Source organism: Alosa alosa, chromosome 16 (assembly GCF_017589495.1).
Source record: "Alosa alosa isolate M-15738 ecotype Scorff River chromosome 16, AALO_Geno_1.1, whole genome shotgun sequence".
Taxonomy (NCBI): Eukaryota; Metazoa; Chordata; class Actinopteri; order Clupeiformes; family Clupeidae; genus Alosa; species Alosa alosa.
The window spans coordinates 2,582,572-2,603,345 of NC_063204.1; the positions used below are offsets into that span (position 1 = coordinate 2,582,572).

The 20,774-nt window shown below is 43.4% G+C and overlaps 3 protein-coding genes across 5 annotated transcripts in view; 2 read left to right on the forward strand and 1 right to left on the reverse strand.

Moving 5' to 3' along the window:
- abcc13 (ATP-binding cassette, sub-family C (CFTR/MRP), member 13) overlaps window positions 1-5,427 on the reverse strand; it is a 32,338-nt gene extending 26,911 nt beyond the window's left edge. Inside the window, exons 1-5 of the mRNA XM_048266947.1 lie at window positions 5,423-5,427; window positions 3,239-3,326; window positions 2,333-2,394; window positions 2,058-2,196; window positions 1,112-1,278 (exon numbers count right to left, since the gene is read on the reverse strand). Coding sequence (XP_048122904.1) covers window positions 1,112-1,278; window positions 2,058-2,196; window positions 2,333-2,394; window positions 3,239-3,326; window positions 5,423-5,427 — 461 coding nt within the window. The remainder of the gene's footprint in view (window positions 1-1,111; window positions 1,279-2,057; window positions 2,197-2,332; window positions 2,395-3,238; window positions 3,327-5,422) is intronic.
- Window positions 5,428-6,353: 926 nt separating this feature from the next.
- zgc:112408 (uncharacterized protein LOC550260 homolog) lies at window positions 6,354-11,215 on the forward strand. The gene is made up of 7 exons (XM_048265927.1): window positions 6,354-6,466; window positions 6,555-6,664; window positions 7,099-7,168; window positions 7,978-8,060; window positions 8,562-8,765; window positions 9,450-9,584; window positions 10,997-11,215. Exons 1-7 carry the CDS (start codon window positions 6,400-6,402, stop codon window positions 11,183-11,185), a joined length of 858 nt encoding a protein of 285 aa, XP_048121884.1. The 5' UTR covers window positions 6,354-6,399; the 3' UTR covers window positions 11,186-11,215.
- Window positions 11,216-13,953: 2,738 nt separating this feature from the next.
- On the forward strand, window positions 13,954-20,625 carry lipib (lipase, member Ib). Of its 3 annotated transcripts, none has more exons than XM_048265924.1 (10): window positions 13,954-14,355; window positions 15,773-16,152; window positions 16,261-16,369; window positions 17,488-17,589; window positions 18,105-18,194; window positions 18,344-18,511; window positions 18,608-18,697; window positions 18,809-18,917; window positions 19,076-19,249; window positions 19,992-20,625. In XM_048265924.1, exons 1-10 carry the CDS (start codon window positions 14,295-14,297, stop codon window positions 20,077-20,079), a joined length of 1,371 nt encoding a protein of 456 aa, XP_048121881.1. In that variant the 5' UTR covers window positions 13,954-14,294; the 3' UTR covers window positions 20,080-20,625. The 3 variants fall into 3 exon arrangements, with proteins under 3 accessions (XP_048121881.1, XP_048121882.1, XP_048121883.1); XM_048265925.1 differs by having other exon boundaries at window positions 15,776-16,152; XM_048265926.1 differs by lacking the exon at window positions 13,954-14,355 and adding an exon at window positions 14,867-14,911 and having other exon boundaries at window positions 15,776-16,152.
- Window positions 20,626-20,774: the final 149 nt, after the last annotated feature.

Sequence of the window (20,774 nt, forward strand, 5' to 3'; positions counted from 1 at the left end):
TGAAATAGTTGCCAAGTTCTCCTTTAAGATTGCAGGGATGCTCAGGTGTATGTCGCTTTAAGGTCGCGGGGATGCTCAGGTGTATGTTGCTTTAAGGTCGTGGGGATGCTCAGGTGTATGCTGCTTTAAGGTCGCAGGGATGCTCAGGTGTCTGTGAGACACAGGTCCCATACCTGAGGGGTTGTTGACATTGAGGGGTAATTCGGAGGCTGTTGAGGGCCTATTTGGGTGCCTTTGTTATTAGCAGTCTGTAGAGGAGAGGATGAGGGTGGTTCAGAATGAGAGGATGCTCAGGTGTATGCGAGAGGTCACAGGTCATACCTGAGAGCCAGGTGTATGTGAGATCATGGGTCCTACCTGAGGGCAGGTGTATGTAAGAGATGGCAGGTCCTACCTGAGGGCAGGTGTATGTAAGAGATACCTGAGGGCAGGTGTATGTAAGAGATGGCAGGTCCTACCTGAGGGCAGGTGTATGTAAGAGATACCTGAGGGCAGGTGTATGTAAGAGATGGCAGGTCCTACCTGAGGGCAGGTGTATGTAAGAGATAACTGAGGGCAGGTGTATGTAAGAGATGGCAGGTCCTACCTGAGAGCAGGTGTATATAAGAGATGGCGGGTCCTACCTGAGGGCAGGTGTGTGTAGGAGATGGCAGGTCCTACCTGAGGGCAGGTGTATGTAAGAGATACCTGAGGACAGGTGTATGTAAGAGATGGCGGGTCCTACCTGAGGGCAGGTGTATGTAAGAGATGGCAGGTCCTACCTGAGGGCAGGTGTATATAAGAGATGGCGGGTCCTACCTGAGGGCAGGTGTATGTAAGAGATGGCAGGTCCTACCTGAGAGCAGGTGTATGTAAGAGATACCTGAGGGCAGGTGTATGTAAGAGATGGCAGGTCCTACCTGAGGGCAGGTGTATGTAAGAGATACCTGAGAGCAGGTGTACATAAGAGATGGCGGGTCCTACAGTACCTGAGGGCAGGTGTGTGTAGGAGATGGCAGGTCCTACCTGAGGGCAGGTGTATGTAAGAGATCCCTGAGAGCAGGTGTATATAAGAGATGGCAGGTCCTACAGTACCTGAGGGCAGGTGTGTGTAGGAGATGGCAGGTCCTACCTGAGGGCCAGGGGAGCCAGCAGCTCCAGCAGGTCTGTGAGTAGCCTCAGGAGGCCCACCTGGAGCAGGGACGGGGAGAAGGTCAACCAGAGGGCGTGGAGGAGGCGGAAGCCCTGGTGGACAGAGCCAGCAAACAAGAGCCCCTCCGCCTCTGCCCCGTCAGCGTTCTACAGGAGAGAGAGTGGACCACACGGACACTAAGATACACATTTACAGTCAAGCCATATGGACACATTACACAAGTCACATGTGTGACTGCTCTGTATCTGTAGCACTGCAGCATTCATGTGTGGTTGTGTGGTCCGATTCCACTTCATGTCGGGGTCCTGTTTGCCTTGTGCAGACTCATTTTCCGATAAGGACAATACATTATCCCTTAGTTAATGATGAACAATACATTACCCCTTACTTAATGATGAACAATACATTACCCCTTACTTAATGATGAACAACATGTAGAAAGAGCAGATAATGTGGACAAAATATGGATTGTGTGAGAGAGATGGAGAGAGAGAGGGGGAGAAAGAGAGGGAGAGCAGAATGAGGATGGATACAGATGGGCTAATAGTGTGTATGTGGGAGTGGGGTCTATTGAATAATAATAATAATAATAATAATAATAATAGTGTATATGTGGGAGTGGGGTCTATTGAATAATAATAATAATAATAGTGTGTTTGTGGGTATGGGGTCTATTGAATAATAATAATAATAGTGTGTTTGTGGGAGTGGGGTCTATTGAATAATAATAATAATAATAGTGTGTTTGTGGGAGTGGGGTCTATTGAATAATAATAATAATAATACTGTGTTTGTGGGAGTGAGGTCTATTGAATAATAATAATTGGCGATTCAATTTCAGTGACATTCAATAACATTATCTTCCCCCAAATCTGTCTCGTTTAGTTCATTTGCAAGAGTTGATTTGCTGCCAATATTATTACACCTCGTCCTTGCCAGCGGCCTCCTCCTGACCCTTCCAGTGCTGTTGGAAAGTAGAGCAGACATGCTTGGCAGAGTCCTCCTCACTCACTGGACTCAGGTCCTCCAGCTGCAGTGGCCGTCTCTGGCCCACCGCCACCACTCTGTAAGCCATGCAACAAACAAACAAACAAACAAACAACAACAAACATTACACCTCAGTGCCCCACTGTTCAAAAAGCTCTAACAAGTTCACACAACGCATGTTATTAAAGGAGGAGAAATTATTAGTCTACCTACCTGCTAAACCACCAGTAAGTGATTCGACTCAAAAAGAAGACTCCTTTCTCCCGTGGCTGGTTCTGTAATTTATATGGTAAAGCAGAAGACACAGTGCAGCTGGATTGTTAAAGGCACACCAGGCAAGCTTGATGCTTTTTCTCTACGAAACTCCCCCTCGCTCGGTCTGAAGCTTTTTTCCTTTTCTTTGCATCTTCCGTCAAGGGTTTTCACTGCTTCTTCGCCGGCTCTGCCATTATACACACATTTGCAACAATCGCTAGAGTTTCGTTAGCCTGCCTCTGTGCTGTATGCAGGATGTAAACTGATCCTGCTTCGGTCGGCGGGTAGGATACACCGAACTTGCAAGTGGGATATTCTTCTTACAGGCAGTAGGGGCGGGCGAGAGAGTCTTCATTCGCCCTGTAATGAGTCATTTAACCATATACCAACTTACGAAGATGATTAACACGAAAACGTTGCCTGGTGCCCCTTTAAACTGTAGCCGGCATTTCCAGAAGTTACATCAGAATTAGGTTGTCAGGCGTTGCATTTCATATGATTGTTCTATTTCAATAATCTGCATCTTAATGTTTAGAGCAGGATGTAAGACAGCCTCTAAGGTTTTTATTCCCTGCATCCAAAAATCACAATGTATGTCTTTGATCTGACTACTCATTTCATAACAATAATGTGTTTTAGCTTTCTAAACTAAACTGTTGCAAATAATGTATGTGCATCGCACTGTAGGTCTGCAGTGTTCTGTACACACAGTGCGCACAAATTAAACATTCAATATACAGTCAACAAAGCACCTCTGTCTCACTGGGACGCACCTTTATTTGCAATAAGCCCATTGTGTGGGCGCCTTTTGAATAAACGCGCACAGCTCGCAAAACAGTATAAGCGGAGGAAAGTTTCTCTCACCTCGTGTCCATTTACCCAGCTTCTGAGGAGCACATATTTGAGGAAATATGCCACCGCCAGTTTGGTCAAGGGTGTGAGGAGACAATAGCTTCAATACCGTTGAATGCTACACAAAGGACGTGGCTGGACAGATGTAAGGTTTAAGAGTACTCTTGTAAGAATGAATAGCAATTAGCGTTGCGTTCCAATGCCGTGTAAATTATTTCCCCGTTTTCAGTCATGTGCGCTCGAATAGTTGTCCCGTCTTTCATAGCCGAGTAAAATACAATGATCTACTAAGTGAAATGTGGAATCGCTACCGCATCCAATGGGAGATGAATGCAGCCAGGGGCGTGTTTATTGCCTGTCAAATTTGATGAAGCGCGTCTTGCGTGAATTCGAACGGCAGTGCTCATCTAGGCCTATCCTTAAGATGAGCGCAGTCGTTACATTTCTATCTATCTCTTCAAACCCCATCTATAGGCAACATTGTTTTAGCAAGATATTTATTCAGACACTCACAGAATACTACATTTTGTAGAATAAAACGTCTTTCTTGAAATACTTATCTTTCTTGAAATACCATGATGATTATCAATGTTATGTTACAGCTGATTTATTTCTTGTGAGACAAATAGAAGACATGTCAGAGAAGACGGTTCTTTTGCTGACCTTTCAAAACAATTATGTGAGTGGTTAATTTTTTTTAAGGTTTACCAAGTCATCATCTGTCTTGCTGAAGATTGATGGTGCCTTACATTATAAGTCACAGTGTTGTATGCAAATTAAAACATAATATTGATGTTCTTTCATCGATGTTTGATTGATGAAGAGCAGGCTAGGTCCTCGGTTTGGAAAACACTGCACACAGCCTGCAAATTATGCTGGAAAGACTAGGATACATCTCTGCATTCATGAAAACCTCTCAGGTTACCCTGGGCAGGGGGCATTCAAGTCCAGTACACAATAGTTGTCTGTTTACAGAGGTCATATAGAGATGGTTTTCTCAAAAATATTAATTAGGTGGGTTGATATATCGCACGACTGCCGAGAAGGCTTTGAGTGTGTTAATGTAGTCGGACATTGTTTATGTGTTTACCCCTATTATGAATCATTGGGTTTGGGTAAATAGTAAAAACATATTGTTCTGGGGCCGTATTCACAAAGCCTTTTATCTTACTACTAGGAGTAGCCTACTCCTAAATCGCACTAAAAGATTTTAGCTAGGAGTTTTCTCTTAAAAGTTATTCACAAAGCCTGTCAGACCTACTCTTAGTAAGGAAAAATGACAACTAAACTAGGAGTGAGTCTTCGTTGCTATGGATGACGTCATTACTCATGCACGAGCTTGACTGAAGTGACCACCTTGATTGGCTGATGATTGTAACGCGGGAATGATTCCAAACACCTCCCTTACGATGATGAGTGACAGATGACAGGTCTGAGAATGCGTGCGCTACACAAGTAGTGCGAAGGACGGAAGATGATGAATAACTGAATAAAAAGGCCGAGCCTAAATGAATAAAGAGTAAGGGAAAACAAATAGCCTAGCCTAATGAAACCTAGGCCTACGGATTGATGCAGTATCTTTGCAACATTATTAAATAAATCTGTCACCATAGGCTATGCCTACGTTTGCAAAGAGGAAACCATTTTAATTTGATTCACAATGAAACGTTATATTTAATTTACATGTTAACAATGAGTAGTTTTGGTTGTTGGTGGCGTTATTGCATCCCTTTTATGAATGCAAAATTGTTCCCTCGCGATTGGAAGCTCTTGTTGCCGCATAGGCGACGCATTTCAAAACATCGCAACGTGAAATGCCACAAAAAGCTGTTTGTGAATAGGTCTTAGTGAGTTAGTAGTCCTCTCGACTTCTTTTAAGCTGTCCCAGACTTAGGTGCTACTTTTAGGTCTAAAATGCTTCGTGAATTACTTTTAGTGAAAAAAAAATAGGAGACCTAAAGTTAGGAGTGACACGCCCATTATTTATAGGAGTTGCTCCTAAATTCCCACTTAGGAGCTACTTTTAGCCTTAAAATTCTTTGTGAATACGGCCCCTGGAAAGTATGCACACACATACACAGAGAAAGAGAGAGAGAGAGAGAGAGAGAGAAGGAAACAAATATTGGGAATATTTGTAAATAATTCAATTGATTAAGTGTTAGTAATTTGTCATATCATGGTGGTCTGTATTCTTACCTCATAAATGCTTATGTTTAATCATAGATGTTGTTTTTCTCGGCCATTCTATCAGTCACACAACACATAGCTAAGCTCAGGGTACGTTAGATGAGGACTTATGGGAAGATTTATGTGCGATTAAGTAACAAGGTGGCCATCTGGGACAAAATTAGGTCCATTCTCGGATGTGAGGGAAAACAAGAGTAACTTAGTTTGACAACAGGCTTGTGTAACAAGACAGACACAGAATGCGATTATCTTTGAGAAGATTCTTGTATAAGATTCAATTCAATTAGATGTAGAAAGATTGAATAAAGGTTCATGTAACTCCACATAACTTTTCCCCAAAGGTATTCAATGTTTAAAATACACTTTGTTGAAAATACAGGTGTATTATTAAAGATCATTTGAATTGTTTAACAGGATGGTAGTTTCGATACCACAGATGAATGAAGACCCAGTCAGGCCAATAGTAGGAAAAGTCTGGAACAGTCTGGAACAGTAATTTACAATATTGCACATCAAAGGAGACACAGCATGAGTTCACCTAAAGATCCACTAGCTGCTATAACTAGACAAGGAGATAGTTAGGGTTTAAGTCCCTTATTTATTTATTATATTGTTTATTTATTGAATAGTATAATGTAATTTCTATTCACTGGATTGGTAGTTAGATAGTATTCCAAAGAAACTTTCCATACTGACACAAAACATACAGGTTTATTATCTCAACCATGGTGATACATTTTCCATCACTTCCACCGCGAACATTTAGATATTAGACAACATGGAAAACTCTCACTCTGAAAAATAGATTCAGTGAAGCAAGTTATGTTGCCTAGCGATATGACGCACCTGTTTCCCTTGTTGTTTGGGATGAGAAAAAGGCGGTTCTTGGAAATCAGGTCCTTTTAAAGGCAAGTTTGAAAGCTTGGGATGATTCAGATCAGGTAGCAATTCCTCAGAGGAATTTATCAGCCCCTTTCAAATAAGAGATGCCCCTTCGCAAAGTTGAGGCAGATGTTGATGAAGCAACGGATGAAGAAGCCAACATCAACACAGGTAATGTACTAACTCATGAGATGGTTATAGTGTATAAGTTCTCAGCATTAACGACTGTGCTGAACCTGTTTCTGGGTGTTTGTCTCAGGAGATGATGGATCCTCATGTGGTTCTGCATTGTGCGGGATTCTTCTGACATTCATCTCAATGCTCCTGATCATTGCAACCTTCCCTCTCAGCATCTGGACCTGCATAAAGGTAGCCATTTACACACTTAAAACAGACAAATATCAAAAGTGCTGTCAGAAACAGTGAAAACATTTTTTTTAAAGAGTTTAACCACAGCTTTGTTTTTCTATTCCATAATTTAATTGAACCTGAGACTATGTTTTTCCCCCTTCAAACAACTGCATTAGAAACTACTATACATATTGCTTTTAATTTATACCTTTTGACAATGTCTCAAATTACACACACAACATGATCAGTTCAACAATTTTATGGATTTCTGTACTTAAACTATGTCTTTGGTCCCTGACACCTTGGTCATCTGATCACAGGGTTAATCCTGCACATTTGTGTTTGTATGGGTGCTTCTGTTCAGGCTGTTTACATGTGTCTGTTGGGTATGTTTGTCCACAAGGATGGAGTGAAAAGTTAAACAGTAATTCTGTGATTGGCTCCCTGTGCAGATTGTTGCAGAGTACGAGAGAGCCGTGATCTTCCGCTTGGGCCGAATCGTAGCAGGAGCTAAAGGGCCCGGTGAGCACATGTCCATTTTATTAGCACGGTGAATGAAATAACAGTGCAGGAGGAAGCTTGTTAGGCTGGTCATAGGTGGACAAAGTTTGGTTGACTGGGGAATACAAGCAAAAACTGATTAGTAGAATTAATTATCCATAGTGTCCATTTATTTACAAATGTACATACTGTAATTACACTTGTACATCACCATATTCTACTGCTGTTCATCCTGCACATACATTTATTCTTAACACTATTATAATGTTACTGTCTCTGCACTACAATGGTACTGTTACCACACTGCACATAGCTGTACATACTGTACATATCTGTCTATATGGTTCATACTAAATATCCATATTTATTCAGTTTTTCTGTAATATATTATGTTTATACTGCATATATTTATATTGTTTTTACTACTACTACTATAATTTAATTTAATTTATTTTGCTCTTATAATGTTACTGTTAATAGCACATACTTATATTTAATTTATACTACTCTAAACCACCTTCTGAAAACAACTGTATACTACTGTCTACACTGCACTATATCTTTATATATCTATATATATCTTTTGTCCTGTCTATGCACCACCTACTTTGTATATCACATTCCACTTTTTCTGCTTTTTTGCGCTTCTGGTTAGACACAAACTGCATTTCGTTGTCTCTGTACTTGTACAGAACTCAAAATGACAATAAAGTTGAGTTTAATCTAATCTTGAATCTAATCTAATTAGGATATTTCTATTGATATAAGGATAACAATCATTTGATTGCCCAGATTATAAAGTGTAATAATTGAAAATGTCCACTGTACAGGTATCTTGTGGGTTATTCCATGTGTGGACACTTTTCGAAAAGTTGATATGAGAACAATCTCCTTCAACATTCCTCCTCAGGAGGTAAGTACACAGTATTGCTCCACACTTCCCACTCCACACTTCCCACTTCCCACTCAACACATCCCACTCCACACTTCCCACTTCCCACTCCACACATCCCACTCCACACTTCCCACTCCACACTTCCCACTCCACACATCCCACTCCACACATCCCACTCCACACTTCCCACTCCACACTTCCCACTCCACACTTCCCACTCTACACTTCCCACTCCACACTTCCCACTTCACACTTCCCACTCCACACTTCCCACTCCACACTTCCAACTTCCCACTCCATACTTCCCACTCCACACTTCCCACTCCACACTATCCACTTCACACTACATGCACATGTTCTACAGACACTCCCTGCAAAGCCCAGCAATGAAGACGTAGACTGACCTCTAGTGACTGCTCTTAATCACTGCACCTGTGTCAGTTCTTACAATCACTGCATCAGCAACTCGTATCTGGTGAAACTGTATAAAGATGAACCCGTACTGCGTTCTTAATTCAGGTACTTACCAAAGACTCGGTGACCATAATGGTGGATGCAGTGGTGTATTATCGTGTCTTCAATCCAATCGTGAATCTCACACAAGTGGAGGACGCCAACGTTGCCACGCAGATGATCGCCCAGACCACCCTGAGAAATATGCTGGGCACCAAGAGCCTGGCCGAGCTCCTGATGGACCGCGAGGAGATGGCCGAACAGATGGAGGTCAGTACCCTCGTCCACAATGAGACAGCACAAGAGCCAGGACTGATCCATGGTCAAGGGAAGTCTACTCAACTTTATTTGTATAGCCATGTTTAATAACACAGTTGTAGTAAAGTATATTAATGTACAGTATAAAGTGCCAGTATAAAGTAAACAGGTAAACAGGTAATACAAATAAACAACATAAACACTGATGCAAGTACCCAAGAAGTCAAACAACTCACTGATTAAGTTCTCAGTTGCTGAGGGAGGTCTAAAGTGCAGAGGCCAGGTTCTCAGAGTCTGATAGTTCAACTCTGAGTCTGCCAATTCAACTGTCAACTGTCAAAGTATGCATCTATGTGAATGTGTATGCAATCGTTGTTGAATGAGCCCTTGTAACAGACAGCATGTGGGGAAAACCAGATAAGAGGAAGACACTAGAAAAATCTAATCTAGACTAATCCATGGCAGACCCAGTGTGGATGTCTAGGATTTCACCTCTGAGGTAGACATGCATGACAAATCCCTCTAATGCTAACCTCAAGACTGAGCCACTGACTCACTGTGTCCTTTGAGTCATTCTAAGCCTCTCCAGCCCATAATGTAAAAAGAAAAAACAAATGGCACATTGTTATTCATAAAACTGTGGCAATTTGAAGGCGTGTCCATCTTTGGCCTGCAGTAATGCTGCCTGTCCTGTAGGTGGTGCTGTATGACGCCTCCAAGCACTGGGGCATCAAGGTGGAGAGAGTGGAGCTGAAGGACGTCAAGCTGCCCCAGAGTCTCCAGAGAGCCATGGCTGCAGAAGCAGAGGCGTCACGGGAGGCCAGGGCCAAGGTGGGCGCGCACACACACACACATGCACGCACGCACGCAAACACACACACAACACCTACCAATAAAATCATGCAGGCCTACAAATAATCAAATTATTCACAGGAATGCAAAGATGTTGTCACAACCAAAAAACACATGCTCTTGACACCAGAGGCCAGTACTGAAACCCCCGTGCAAATATAGTGATTAAATGGGTCATCCCTATGTTCCCCGGGTCCTATGTTCCCCGCTCGGGGTTAGGGTTATGGTTAGGGTTTTAAAAAAGGGTCCTATGTTCCCCGGTCCCATACAAAGCGGGGAACATAGGACCCGGGGAACATAGGACCCGGGGAATATAGGTACGCTCCCGATCAAATAGCTAAATGGGTGTTAGTTGGACAGCTGCCACGTCTGGCTCTGATTAGCTTTGCTGCCCTGCATGCTATCTGTTGCAAAACAAGGCCGTTCTCATCAGTCAGAGTTGAATGGGAGCCCACAGTCTGAAGTGTCATAAGAGAACCAGTGGTCTGCAATTCACCTCCTTCATCCGGAGGCCAGAACGATGCTACATGGTACACTTGCCATTACACCTCAGTCCAGCAGATGGTGGTAATGCACTCCGTTTGCAAACGGGGAAAAACGTGGGAGCACAGCAAGGCCTTTAGGACTCTGTTTACACTGGAACTTGAATGTCAGTCCTCAGTTGTAGGTTAAATCAGGTTTTGTAAATTAGTAGATGTTAATGTTTTGCTGCAGGTTCATTTAAATGAATGTAAATGTTTTGCTGCAGGTTATTGTAAATAGATAGATGTAAATGTTTTGCTGCAGGTTATTGGGTTACACTTTACTTGACAGTGTCGACATAAGAGTATTATGACACTGTCATGAACGTGTCGTAAACAAGTCATAAACGTTTATGACATAATGCTTCTGTTATTAAGTGACATTCGGTTTTTGTCATAACAAGTTATGGTTAGGATTAGGGTTAGGTTTAGAGTTATGGTTAGAGTTAGGGTTGGGGTTCATAACAATGTCATGTCACTCTTATGTCGATACTGTCAAGTAAAGTGTTGCCGATTATTTTAAATGTCTTGCTGCAGGTTGTTTAAATGTGTAAATGTAAATGTCTTGCTGCAGGTTGTTGTAAATGTGTAAATGTAAACGTCTTGCTGCAGGTTGTTGTAAATGTAAATGTCTTGCTGCAGGTTGTTGTAAATGTGTAAATGTAAACGTCTTGCTGCAGGTTGCTGTATATGTGTAAATGTAAATGTCTTGCTGCAGGTTGTTGTAAATGTGTAAATGTAAATGTCTTGCTGCAGGGTGTTGTACATGTGTAAATGTAAACGTCTTGCTGCAGGTTGTTGTAAATGTGTAAATGTAAACGTCTTGCTGCAGGTTGCTGTATATGTGTAAATGTAAACGTCTTGCTGCAGGTTATTGCCGCCGAGGGCGAGATGAACGCCTCTAGGGCCCTGAAGGAGGCGGCGGAGGTGATGTCCGAGTCGCCCGCCGCCCTGCAGCTGCGCTACCTGCAGACGCTGTCGGAGATCGCTGGCGAGAAGAACTCCACGGTCGTCTTCCCCATTCCCCTGGACATGATAGGGACCTTCATGAGGAAATGATCGCTGAGATGATTCACTAACGAATGAGATCCGTAAGTGCCATGCATATTAATGAAGCAGGTATAACCACACACAGCTTTTTTTTTTTTTTTTTTTTTTTAATGGATACATGGTCAACGAACTGACAAACCAGAAGTTTAACCCCAGATATCTTTTTAATTAATGTCAGAAGAGACATAGTCCCACACATTGATGAATTAGATGAGAATATGTTAGGTGTTTATTTGTAAAGAAATGGAATCATTCTCTTGCTGATAAATAACAGCTGTAACCGCAGACATGATGTTGTATTTGTTTTATGTGTGTGGTGAAGTGAAGTCCCACACAATGACAAATAAAGAGAAGGTTCTGGAGATTTCCCATAACCACCATCATCCACATACTAACCTGAGACTGTGTTGGAGATTCCATAACCACCATCATCCACACACCAACCTAGGACTGTACTGGAGATTTCCCATAACCACCATCATCCACATACTAACCTGAGACTGTGTTGGAGATTCCATAACCACCATCATCCACACACCAACCTAGGACTGTACTGGAGATTTCCCATAACTACCATCATCCACACACTAACCTGAGACTGTGTTGGAGATTTCATCATCCACACACTAACCTGAGACTGTGCACACTGCCTCTTTTCAACACAACAAAAGAGGCTGAAACAAAAGAGGCTGAACGTCTCAATGGGTTTCACCTGATTAAATAAAGGCCAAATAAACATAAAAACTGTATTAGTTAATGCCACCCACAATGGCCCACAATGAAGTTATATCCATGGTGCAATAGGCCGCAACAAGAGTTGTGGGTGTGATTGTGGGACTCAAAGGGAGAGCGTGATAAAACAAACACCCAAAAATGTCCCCAACATCTTAGTCACTCAACTTCTGAGCCGCAATGCGGGTGTCTAGCATCTGTACTTTCTGTCCCAAATCTTAAAAGGTGGTTTAAGCTTGTCATTTCCTGAGAAATGCTACCTGCTGAATCTTGCTTTTAATATGAAGTTTGGTCATGTCCTTCCCTCCCATGATACTGGATAATGTCTGGTGTCTGTGCTTTATCTCTTCAGGAGAACTGCTAATGCAGATTTATTAAATAAACTTCAGTGTTAAAAGTGTTGCCTATGTACACAGAATCATCTGAGAGAATCTTCCATGGGAATATATTCTACAGAAGTACAGTCCGATTTCTAGAACAGTCTTGTGCCATCATCTACAAATAAAATCTAAAATCCATCATCTTACTGTCTCACTCTTAGCCATGTAGATTACATGTCCTATTGACTTTGTCCAAATCCACACTTATGTGTGGCTTCCTGCCAATGGGGAAGACCAAATAGCAAAGGCATCATCCTTATAATCGGCTCTCCTCCGTTTGATTAAGGTTATCAGTCTAGATGGGTTTGTGGAAACACGTAATCTACCCCTCTGATCTCTTTCAAATCAGCAAGGCCAGCCGAGGTCATGCAATGTAACTACATGGTCAGTAAGCCCCCACAAAATCGCTTACAAAGCAATGCTGTTACTGCAATTTTCAATACTTGCATTTGAAAATACTGTATTTATGCATATGTATTTTTTATGCATGTTTTATCTTTTATCTGTATTAAAGCAACACCAAAGAGTTTTTTGTACCTTAAAATAATGTTTCCAAAATCGTTTCAGTGGTTCATCAACTCGTAACAGGGTGAACGGCACTTCTGCATTCACTTCGCGGCCCTCATCGACTATAACCGCACTATGTAAGTTTGCCAGATCGGGTAGCGGATCTGTAGTTCGATGTAATGAGACATAAGAAACAATCCTGACGTGTCGACATTAAACTCAACATTTTGAGAATAAAGTTAGTTTGGAGAGAGAACGACCGCTCGGGATGATTGAAACATTGCAGTTTTCTTCGAGTGCAACAATGATTAGACATAGACATAGGCCTACATCATGTGGACAAAACATCCTTAAAATGCCATCATATGATAACATTTGTTTACAGTTTCTTAGAAAAAAGGGGTGGCTCATCTGACCCCTATGCTCAACTTACCCCGTTCTCTCCTACTCTAATATATCTGACATTGGATGATTGACACCTGTCTCAGCTAATATTGGTATCTTTTTTCCACATGACCCCAGACACATTTGCATAATGGATTAAGTACATTTGTGTAATCATATAGTTCCTGCTTAATCAGTCCTGCTTAATTTCTTTAATCGCGGCACCCTCTCTCGTGTGCGTACTCTCTCTCTCTCTCTCTCTCTGATCTCCTGTCACGCCGCTGCATGTCCTAACACAGCGTTTGAGCCCCTTGATCCTGCGCGCCATGTGTAAGTCATAGAGATGTGAGTGGCTGCAGGCAGCAGCATGGCGCTCTCTGGCTAAACGCAGCTTGTGCTCGGCCTGTGCTGTGGCTCTATTAATAAACTCGCTGGTGTGGCTGCGGGCTGGCTGCGGAGGAACCACCCTGTGGTTGGAGCCAACAGCGTCTGATGCATACACACACACACTCACACACTCACACACACACACACACACACACACTTTGGGAGTCGGTCCTAGTATGGTCTAATGTAAGAAATTGGAGCGGTACGGAGAGGGTGCCATGCAGACTACGGCAGGAAGGGGAGAGGGGAGGGTGGGGGAGGTATTTTAGGAGATGATTGGTGGTAAAAGGTGGTGGGTTTTATTCCAATCCTGTGGTCTTGGGGGGACTCTAATAACATCCCTCACTTTATTTATTTCTTTGCTTGACATCATCTGAAGTCATCTGAAAGTAATTACGTTCAATATTTACTTTCTGCTTTTATATTTAACATTTCTTGTTGTAGTAGCTTGATTGTGTCAACCTCCGTAGTGGACACAGCCTTTCTCCAGTTCTCCAGACGTTGCCAGAGAATTCTGAGACTCAGTGCAGAGGAGACGCAGTAAGAGTCCACTGATCTCTTAGTCTCCTCCCACTCTCCCTCCTCCTCCTCCTCCTCCTCTTCTCTGTGTCCACTCCTCCGTTGTTCCTCAGACTTTGTGAGTCCTCTCGTAGTTCCTCGTCAGTTCCGATCTCTCTGCCCTTCTCGACCTCTCTCGCCCTTGCTCCGTCCAGTCCGCTCCGTTGGCTATGATGAGGATACTCGCTCTGCAGGTCTTGTGTCTGGTGGGCACCTTGATGCTCTGCAGAGGTAGGTCTGGCCTCTTGTTGACACAATGTTCTTGTTGTTATTGTTGTTATGAGTCATAGTAAATTAGTGAAGTCTAATCAGATATGTCTTGTTTGTCCTGAGATACTGTGTCCAACAGTGTTCATACAGTTCATAGTGCATGTCTTCTTACTGACAAAAATGGATTAATATGCTGAGCATAAACTAACTCTGAAGCAGAAAGGTTAATAGGACCTCTCTTAGATATCTCAGTTGAAATCTATTTGCCTGCGGTCTTCATAAGTAGAGGAACAAACAAAAGCTCCCTGCTCTGTTCAGACATGCTTGATGACCACCTGCCCTGGTCAGTCCAGCAACACCTCAGAATGACCTGTCGCAGACCTGCCGTCTCTCATGAATGAGCAGCACCACATGTGGGCCCTGCAGACACAAGCACAAGACTGAGTTGGGGAGCCCCCTTTAACCCCCGTGTGTTTGTAAACGATAGCCATAATCGGCCCCTGCTGCCCCGGGCTGAGGAGGGGTCAGGCAGGGAGGAGCCGTGGTGTTGGGAACATGAGGATGTGCCAAGCGAGAAGTAGGATGATCTGCTTTTTTATAGCAGCTTGATCCAATTGTGCCTGACTGTCCACGCTAATCACAGACCACGGATCACCTCTAAAGCCCTGGGGAGTGTGCGTGTGTGTGTGTGTGTGTGTGTGTGTGTGTGTGTGTGTGTGTGTGCACGACACCCTGGGCCGCTAGCGGGGATGTCAGAAGTTCAGGTGGTCAGAGACAAAGATATCTCAGTTACGGAGGGGAAAGGAGAGCAGAGGAAATATGAAGAGTGAGACGATGTGATGATGATGATGATGATGATGGTGATGATCATGTGTGAGAGCTCAGTGGTGCCGTCAGCTTAGGAGGATCACAAAGACTAGACGTGAGAGAACTGGGTCGCTAAAACCCCAGTTGACCACTACATCACCAATCTCTTTGTATCAATCTCTTTAGCTGGACTGCGGAAAAGCATAGGGAGAATGAGATGCAATGAGAGCGAAACTGACTTTAAAAGTAGCCAGACATCTTACTTACAAGTCAACTCCATATGTGCTGGTTAGAGCCACTGCTACAGCCTAAATAGCAGGGGTAATTATGCCCCTTCTTCAAATAACTCTCAACTACACACGCACAACAACACAGCAACTCCAGAGATGTCAGCATTGAAAAGAGAAAAGAGAGGTTTTAAACAGCTCAGATGTCAGTAGTGAAAAGAGAGGTTTCGATGTCAGTAGTGAAAAGAGAGGTTTTAAACAACTCAGATGTCAGTAGTGAAAAGAGAAAAGAGAGGTTTTAAACAGCTCCGATGTCAGTAGTGAAAAGAGAGGTTTTGATGTCAGTAGTGAAAAGAGGTTTTAAACAGCTTAGACCAACACAGCTGCTTCCTCTCCTCTCTCAGCAGGTCAGGACAGAGAATGTGACAACTTCACTGACCTGGACTTCCACGATTCGTTCATCGGGACCAACCTGTACGTGAGGCTGCTGCTCTACACCCGAGCCAACTTGGAGTGTGGCCAGGAGCTGTCCCATCATCGCTTCACTGCCCAGCTGCTCTTCAACCTGTCCCGCTCCACGGCCTTCGTCATCCATGGCTACAGGCCCACGGGGGCGCCGCCAATCTGGATCGACCACTTAGTGCACCTGCTGGCCAGGCAGGAGGACATGAACATCGTGGTGGTGGACTGGAACCGTGGCGCTGCTAACCTGAACTACTTCACAGCGGTCACCAACACACGCAGGACAGCGGCCAACATCACAGGCTTCATACAAAGAATGCAGGTGAGCTGCAGCACGCACCCCATGAATATTTCTTTATGGTCCTTAAAAGCTTCATTTTGCCCTTATAGATTTCATTTTTGCTTTGTTCATTTCAACTTTGTGTTTCAGGAGGAGGGAGCATCCCTGGACTCAGTCCACCTGATTGGGGTCAGCCTAGGAGCACATGTGGCAGGGTTCATTGGGGCCATGCTGGGAGGAAAGGTCGGCAGAATCACAGGTGAGAGAGAGAGAGAGAGAGAGAGAGAGAGAGAGAGAGAGAGAGAGAGAGAGGCAGAGGCAGATCCTGCTGGGGGCATATCCAATGTGGGGTGGGGGGGCAGTTTACTGATACTTGGTTTGTACATTTGACAATAAATTGAAAGCTATAGATGTTTCCCAGTGTCAATGGGACAGTTTTACCTGTGTTAAAATTTGTAATATCTAATGTTATTTCATATGGCCGTCAGAAATTACTAAATATTCTGTTGTGTCAAAGTCACATATTTTAGCCTTACAAAAGGTTGTAAAGCGATAAAATTGCCACTTTGGCACAATCTAACTGCGGCATATTTTTAATGAAATGTTTTAGTTTAATATGCTGTGAGAATATTAGTTCCCTTCCTTGTTGTGAGTAGTATATTTCTAGTTAGTGAGAAATATGTTTGTTGGACAGTGTCTGATGGTGCTGACCCCAGGGGGGGTAACATCACAAACTTGGCCTAAGATAAGAGGGGAGGCTACGGGGTTTGTAATATCCTTATCTCTGTTCAAATTAACTGGTTGGATGGATCATTGTTATGGGTGACATCTCCTGATTTCTGTGTGTGTGTGTGTGTGTGTGTGTGTGTGTGATTGTGAGTCTGAGTGTGTGTGTGTGTGTGTGTGTGTGTGAGTGTGTGTGTGTGTGTGTGTGTGTGTGGAGGGTATAAGAAGTAGCCTGGGTGAACCCAGACAAACTTGTTAGCCAATTTCAGTTTGGAAAGGTTCCCATTGACGCACGTTTACGAACTTGCCGTTTTACAACTTCTAGGGACATAACCAGCAGTGAAATTACACTTCAATTGGTGCATTAAACTCATTAAACCAAAGTGCAAAAAAAACACTGAATTCTGAATTCCAAAGAAATAATACGTTCCTGGATTTTTGGTGATTCGGAGACAGATGTCAGTGGGCTCCTTTCCAGACTTTGCTAACAAGTTAGCCTGGGTTCAACTAGCTGTATAAGGGGACACAGAGAAATTGGGCTTGTTACATGACACTGCATCTGAATTTTCTTGTTTTTTTAACCACATAACTCTAAACCCAATCTTTTCTCTGTTCTCCCAGATGTGCTAACGTTGTGTCTCCCTCTCGCAGGTCTGGACCCTGCAGGACCCATGTTTGCAGGAGTGCCTCCTGAGGAGCGCCTGGATCCCACTGACGCTCAGTTGGTAGATGTCCTGCACACCGACATGGATGGTAAGGAAAAAAGAGAGTTACGGAAATGTGGATGAGATTTTGGATTTTGGATTTAAATCTATGATGAATATAATTTCTTCAACCAAATGTATTCTTTCTCTGGTAAGCCCATAGAAATGATAACTATGCAGCCATAATTATTATGCCTTTCTGACTGTGGATAGTTTCTGGCTGCACCATTCAGAGTTTTTTCTGTGTCTTAATTTGCTGCTTGATACTTTAGCGATTGTCTTAAATTGATTATTTAACGCTTTATGCTTTTTAATGACATTGCTCAGGCTAATGAAATGGACATATTCCTTGTACTCTGAGTGATATTGACGAAGAAAGTCAGCTAAACAGCTAAATCTCAGAATGATCATGTCATGTGTTAGTTTACTTATTGTGGTATGAGGAAAAGAGGCTTTTGTGTTCTACTGCTGTGAAGTTTATCTGTAATTGTCAGTTTTGTGGTGTACATCATTTCACCTTCTCTCATGACTTCATGGTTCTGTGCTCTGTGACTATATGTGCAGGCTTCGGTCTCAGGGGGGCTCATGGCCATATTGACTTCTATGCCAACGGCGGATCAGACCAACCAGGATGTCCCAAGACCATCTTCTCAGGTCAGAATCTCACCCGTATACCAAGCTGGGTTTCCTGACTATGGAACCCTAGAATATATAACATTGCAATAAAGAACAGATTCAATCCCCCTAATTCAATTACAAATTTATGTTAAAAAAAAAAAAACTTCTCACATCTTCCCTTTCAGGAAAGGCCTATTTTGTGTGTGACCACCAGCGGTCGGTGTTCCTCTACCTGTGCGCTCTCAACCACACCTGCAACCTCACAGCCTACCCCTGCTCCTCCCACACGGACTTCCTGAATGGACAGTGCCTCCAATGTGAAGCCTTTAAGCCCGCATCCTGTCCAGTTTTGGGTGAGAGAACATTATGGAAATGTGGATTAGCTTTCTTTGGATTTAAAACTTCAATGAATATAATTTCTTTAAGCAAATCTATTTTTTTTCCGCCAGGCTACGACCTGAGTCCCTGGAGGGACAATCTGTTAAAGCTTGGACAGACCAGGGCCTTCTTTTCAACCACGAGCGAACTTCCATACAGCAGTAAGTTGTGTTAGCCTACTCACCCTAGTGGACATGGCGTAAATAACTCAGACTCCATATCTTCTGAGGGAAATGTGCTGATCATCTGTACTGTCTTCTGTATCGCGCCAGAGACCAGCTACAGGGTGGATATCGTCACATGGAACCAGTACCTGCGCTGGGGAGTGGTCATCCTCCGCCTGCACAGCGGGAAAAATGTGATGGAAACCAGGATGGACAAGTAAGTGCTGGAATAACAACCACCATCATCATCATTTTTATGAATTACTGTTATTATTGGGTGGGGGGTCAGGGTAACTTGGGGTGGTTATTCCTATCAGTCCTGATGGCAGGGTAACTTGAGGGTACAATTCTTGTGTTGCTTCCTCTCCTCCTCAGTAAGCTGTACAGATTTGAGCAGTACACATCCACCCGACTGCTGGCTCAGTTCGATGAGGACCTGTACCCAATTCAGAAGATCTCTCTACGGATCGTCACGGGGAATGTGATCGGACCGCGTTACAAACTGCGTCTGCTGCGCATCAGGATAACTCCCCTCAACCAGCCAGCCAGGTTACTGCTCTTCCCTTTACCCCTCAACCAGCCAGACAGACAGGTTACTGCTCTTCCCTTTACTCCCCTGGGGATCAATAAAGTATCTATCTATCTACTCCTCAACCAGCCAGACAGGTTACTGCTCTTCCCTTTACTCCCCTGGGGATCAATAAAGTATCTATCTATCTACTCCTCAACCAGCCAGACAGGTTACTGCTCTTCCCTTTACTCTCTGAAACATCCACAACCTCCACCTCACAACACTTGAATGGTTCCTCTTGCACACGGGCAGCCATGGCCTACTGGTTAGCGCTTCGGACTTGTAACCGGAAGGTTGCCGGTTCGATCCCCGACCAGTAGGAATAGCTGAAGTGCCCTTGAGCAAGGCACTTAACCCCTCACTGCTCTCTGAGCGCCACTGTTGTAGCAGGCAGCTCACTGTGTCGGGATTAGTGTGTGCTGAATGTGTTTCACTAATTCACAGATTGGGATAAATGCAGAGACCAAATTTCCCTCACTGGATCAAAAGAGTATATATACTTACTTATACATACTTAAGTGTTAATACCCAATTATGTAAGTAAGCAGGAAGGTGTGCTAAGACTTAATTATGTGAGTTTATGCAACGAGATAAGGACAGGGAGACTTGCACTCTGCGCCCACGTGCATGTTAAACATTAGGGTTAAGTTGCTTAAGGTAGACGCTGGATAAATGTTTGGCAATAACACACATCTCAACATCTCGTGTTTTGTTTCCCAGGGCGCTGATGTGCCGCTATGACATCGTCATGGAGGAGAACATGGAGGTGTCCTTCAGGCCCATCCCCTGCAATGAATCCAACGCGTGAGGCGCTGTCCGCCCAACGCCGCTATGTTCATACCACTGCCATAATAACAATCACAGTTACCCTTTCTCCATGCATCAGCACAGACAGACCAGACTCTGGGGTCACGCTGTCCTGGGCTCTTGAGAACCAAAGAACTACTACACAGCATATTTTGAAGGTTGATGTGGACCTGACTGACAGCTGAGATGACAAGACTGTTATGAGAAGACTGTGTCTTTGAGCAAAGTCTGCTTTGGAGCCCCTCTTTGTGCCTTAATGTTTCTGCCAATATCCACTGAATCCTTTTTTTCTATCAGTAAATGGATCTAGCAAGGAGAGATCAGGTGTGACTAATAGAAGTCACAAGATGAACCAAACATCACTGTATGGTTGTCGCACACAGTGAGCGATTTGAAAAACTCGAGTGCACTTTATTTAAAATAAATCTTATGGCTTCCTACTTCAAAGACTTTAGTTATGGTTTGTAAACCATCTCTGAGCTTTGTAAAACTTTAAATCTTGTTTTTATTACATGTAAAAAACCTAATAAAATCATTTCTAACCATACACAACTTTTCTGAGCTTATTACGTCTTCAAGTTTTATCAGAAAACGTAAAACCACTTGAGTCTGACCAAAGTAAAGGGGACTTGAATCTAGTCAAGTTCAACCAAAACAGGTCTCAGGCCTTTTCAATAGCAGGCCTTTAAAACCTTC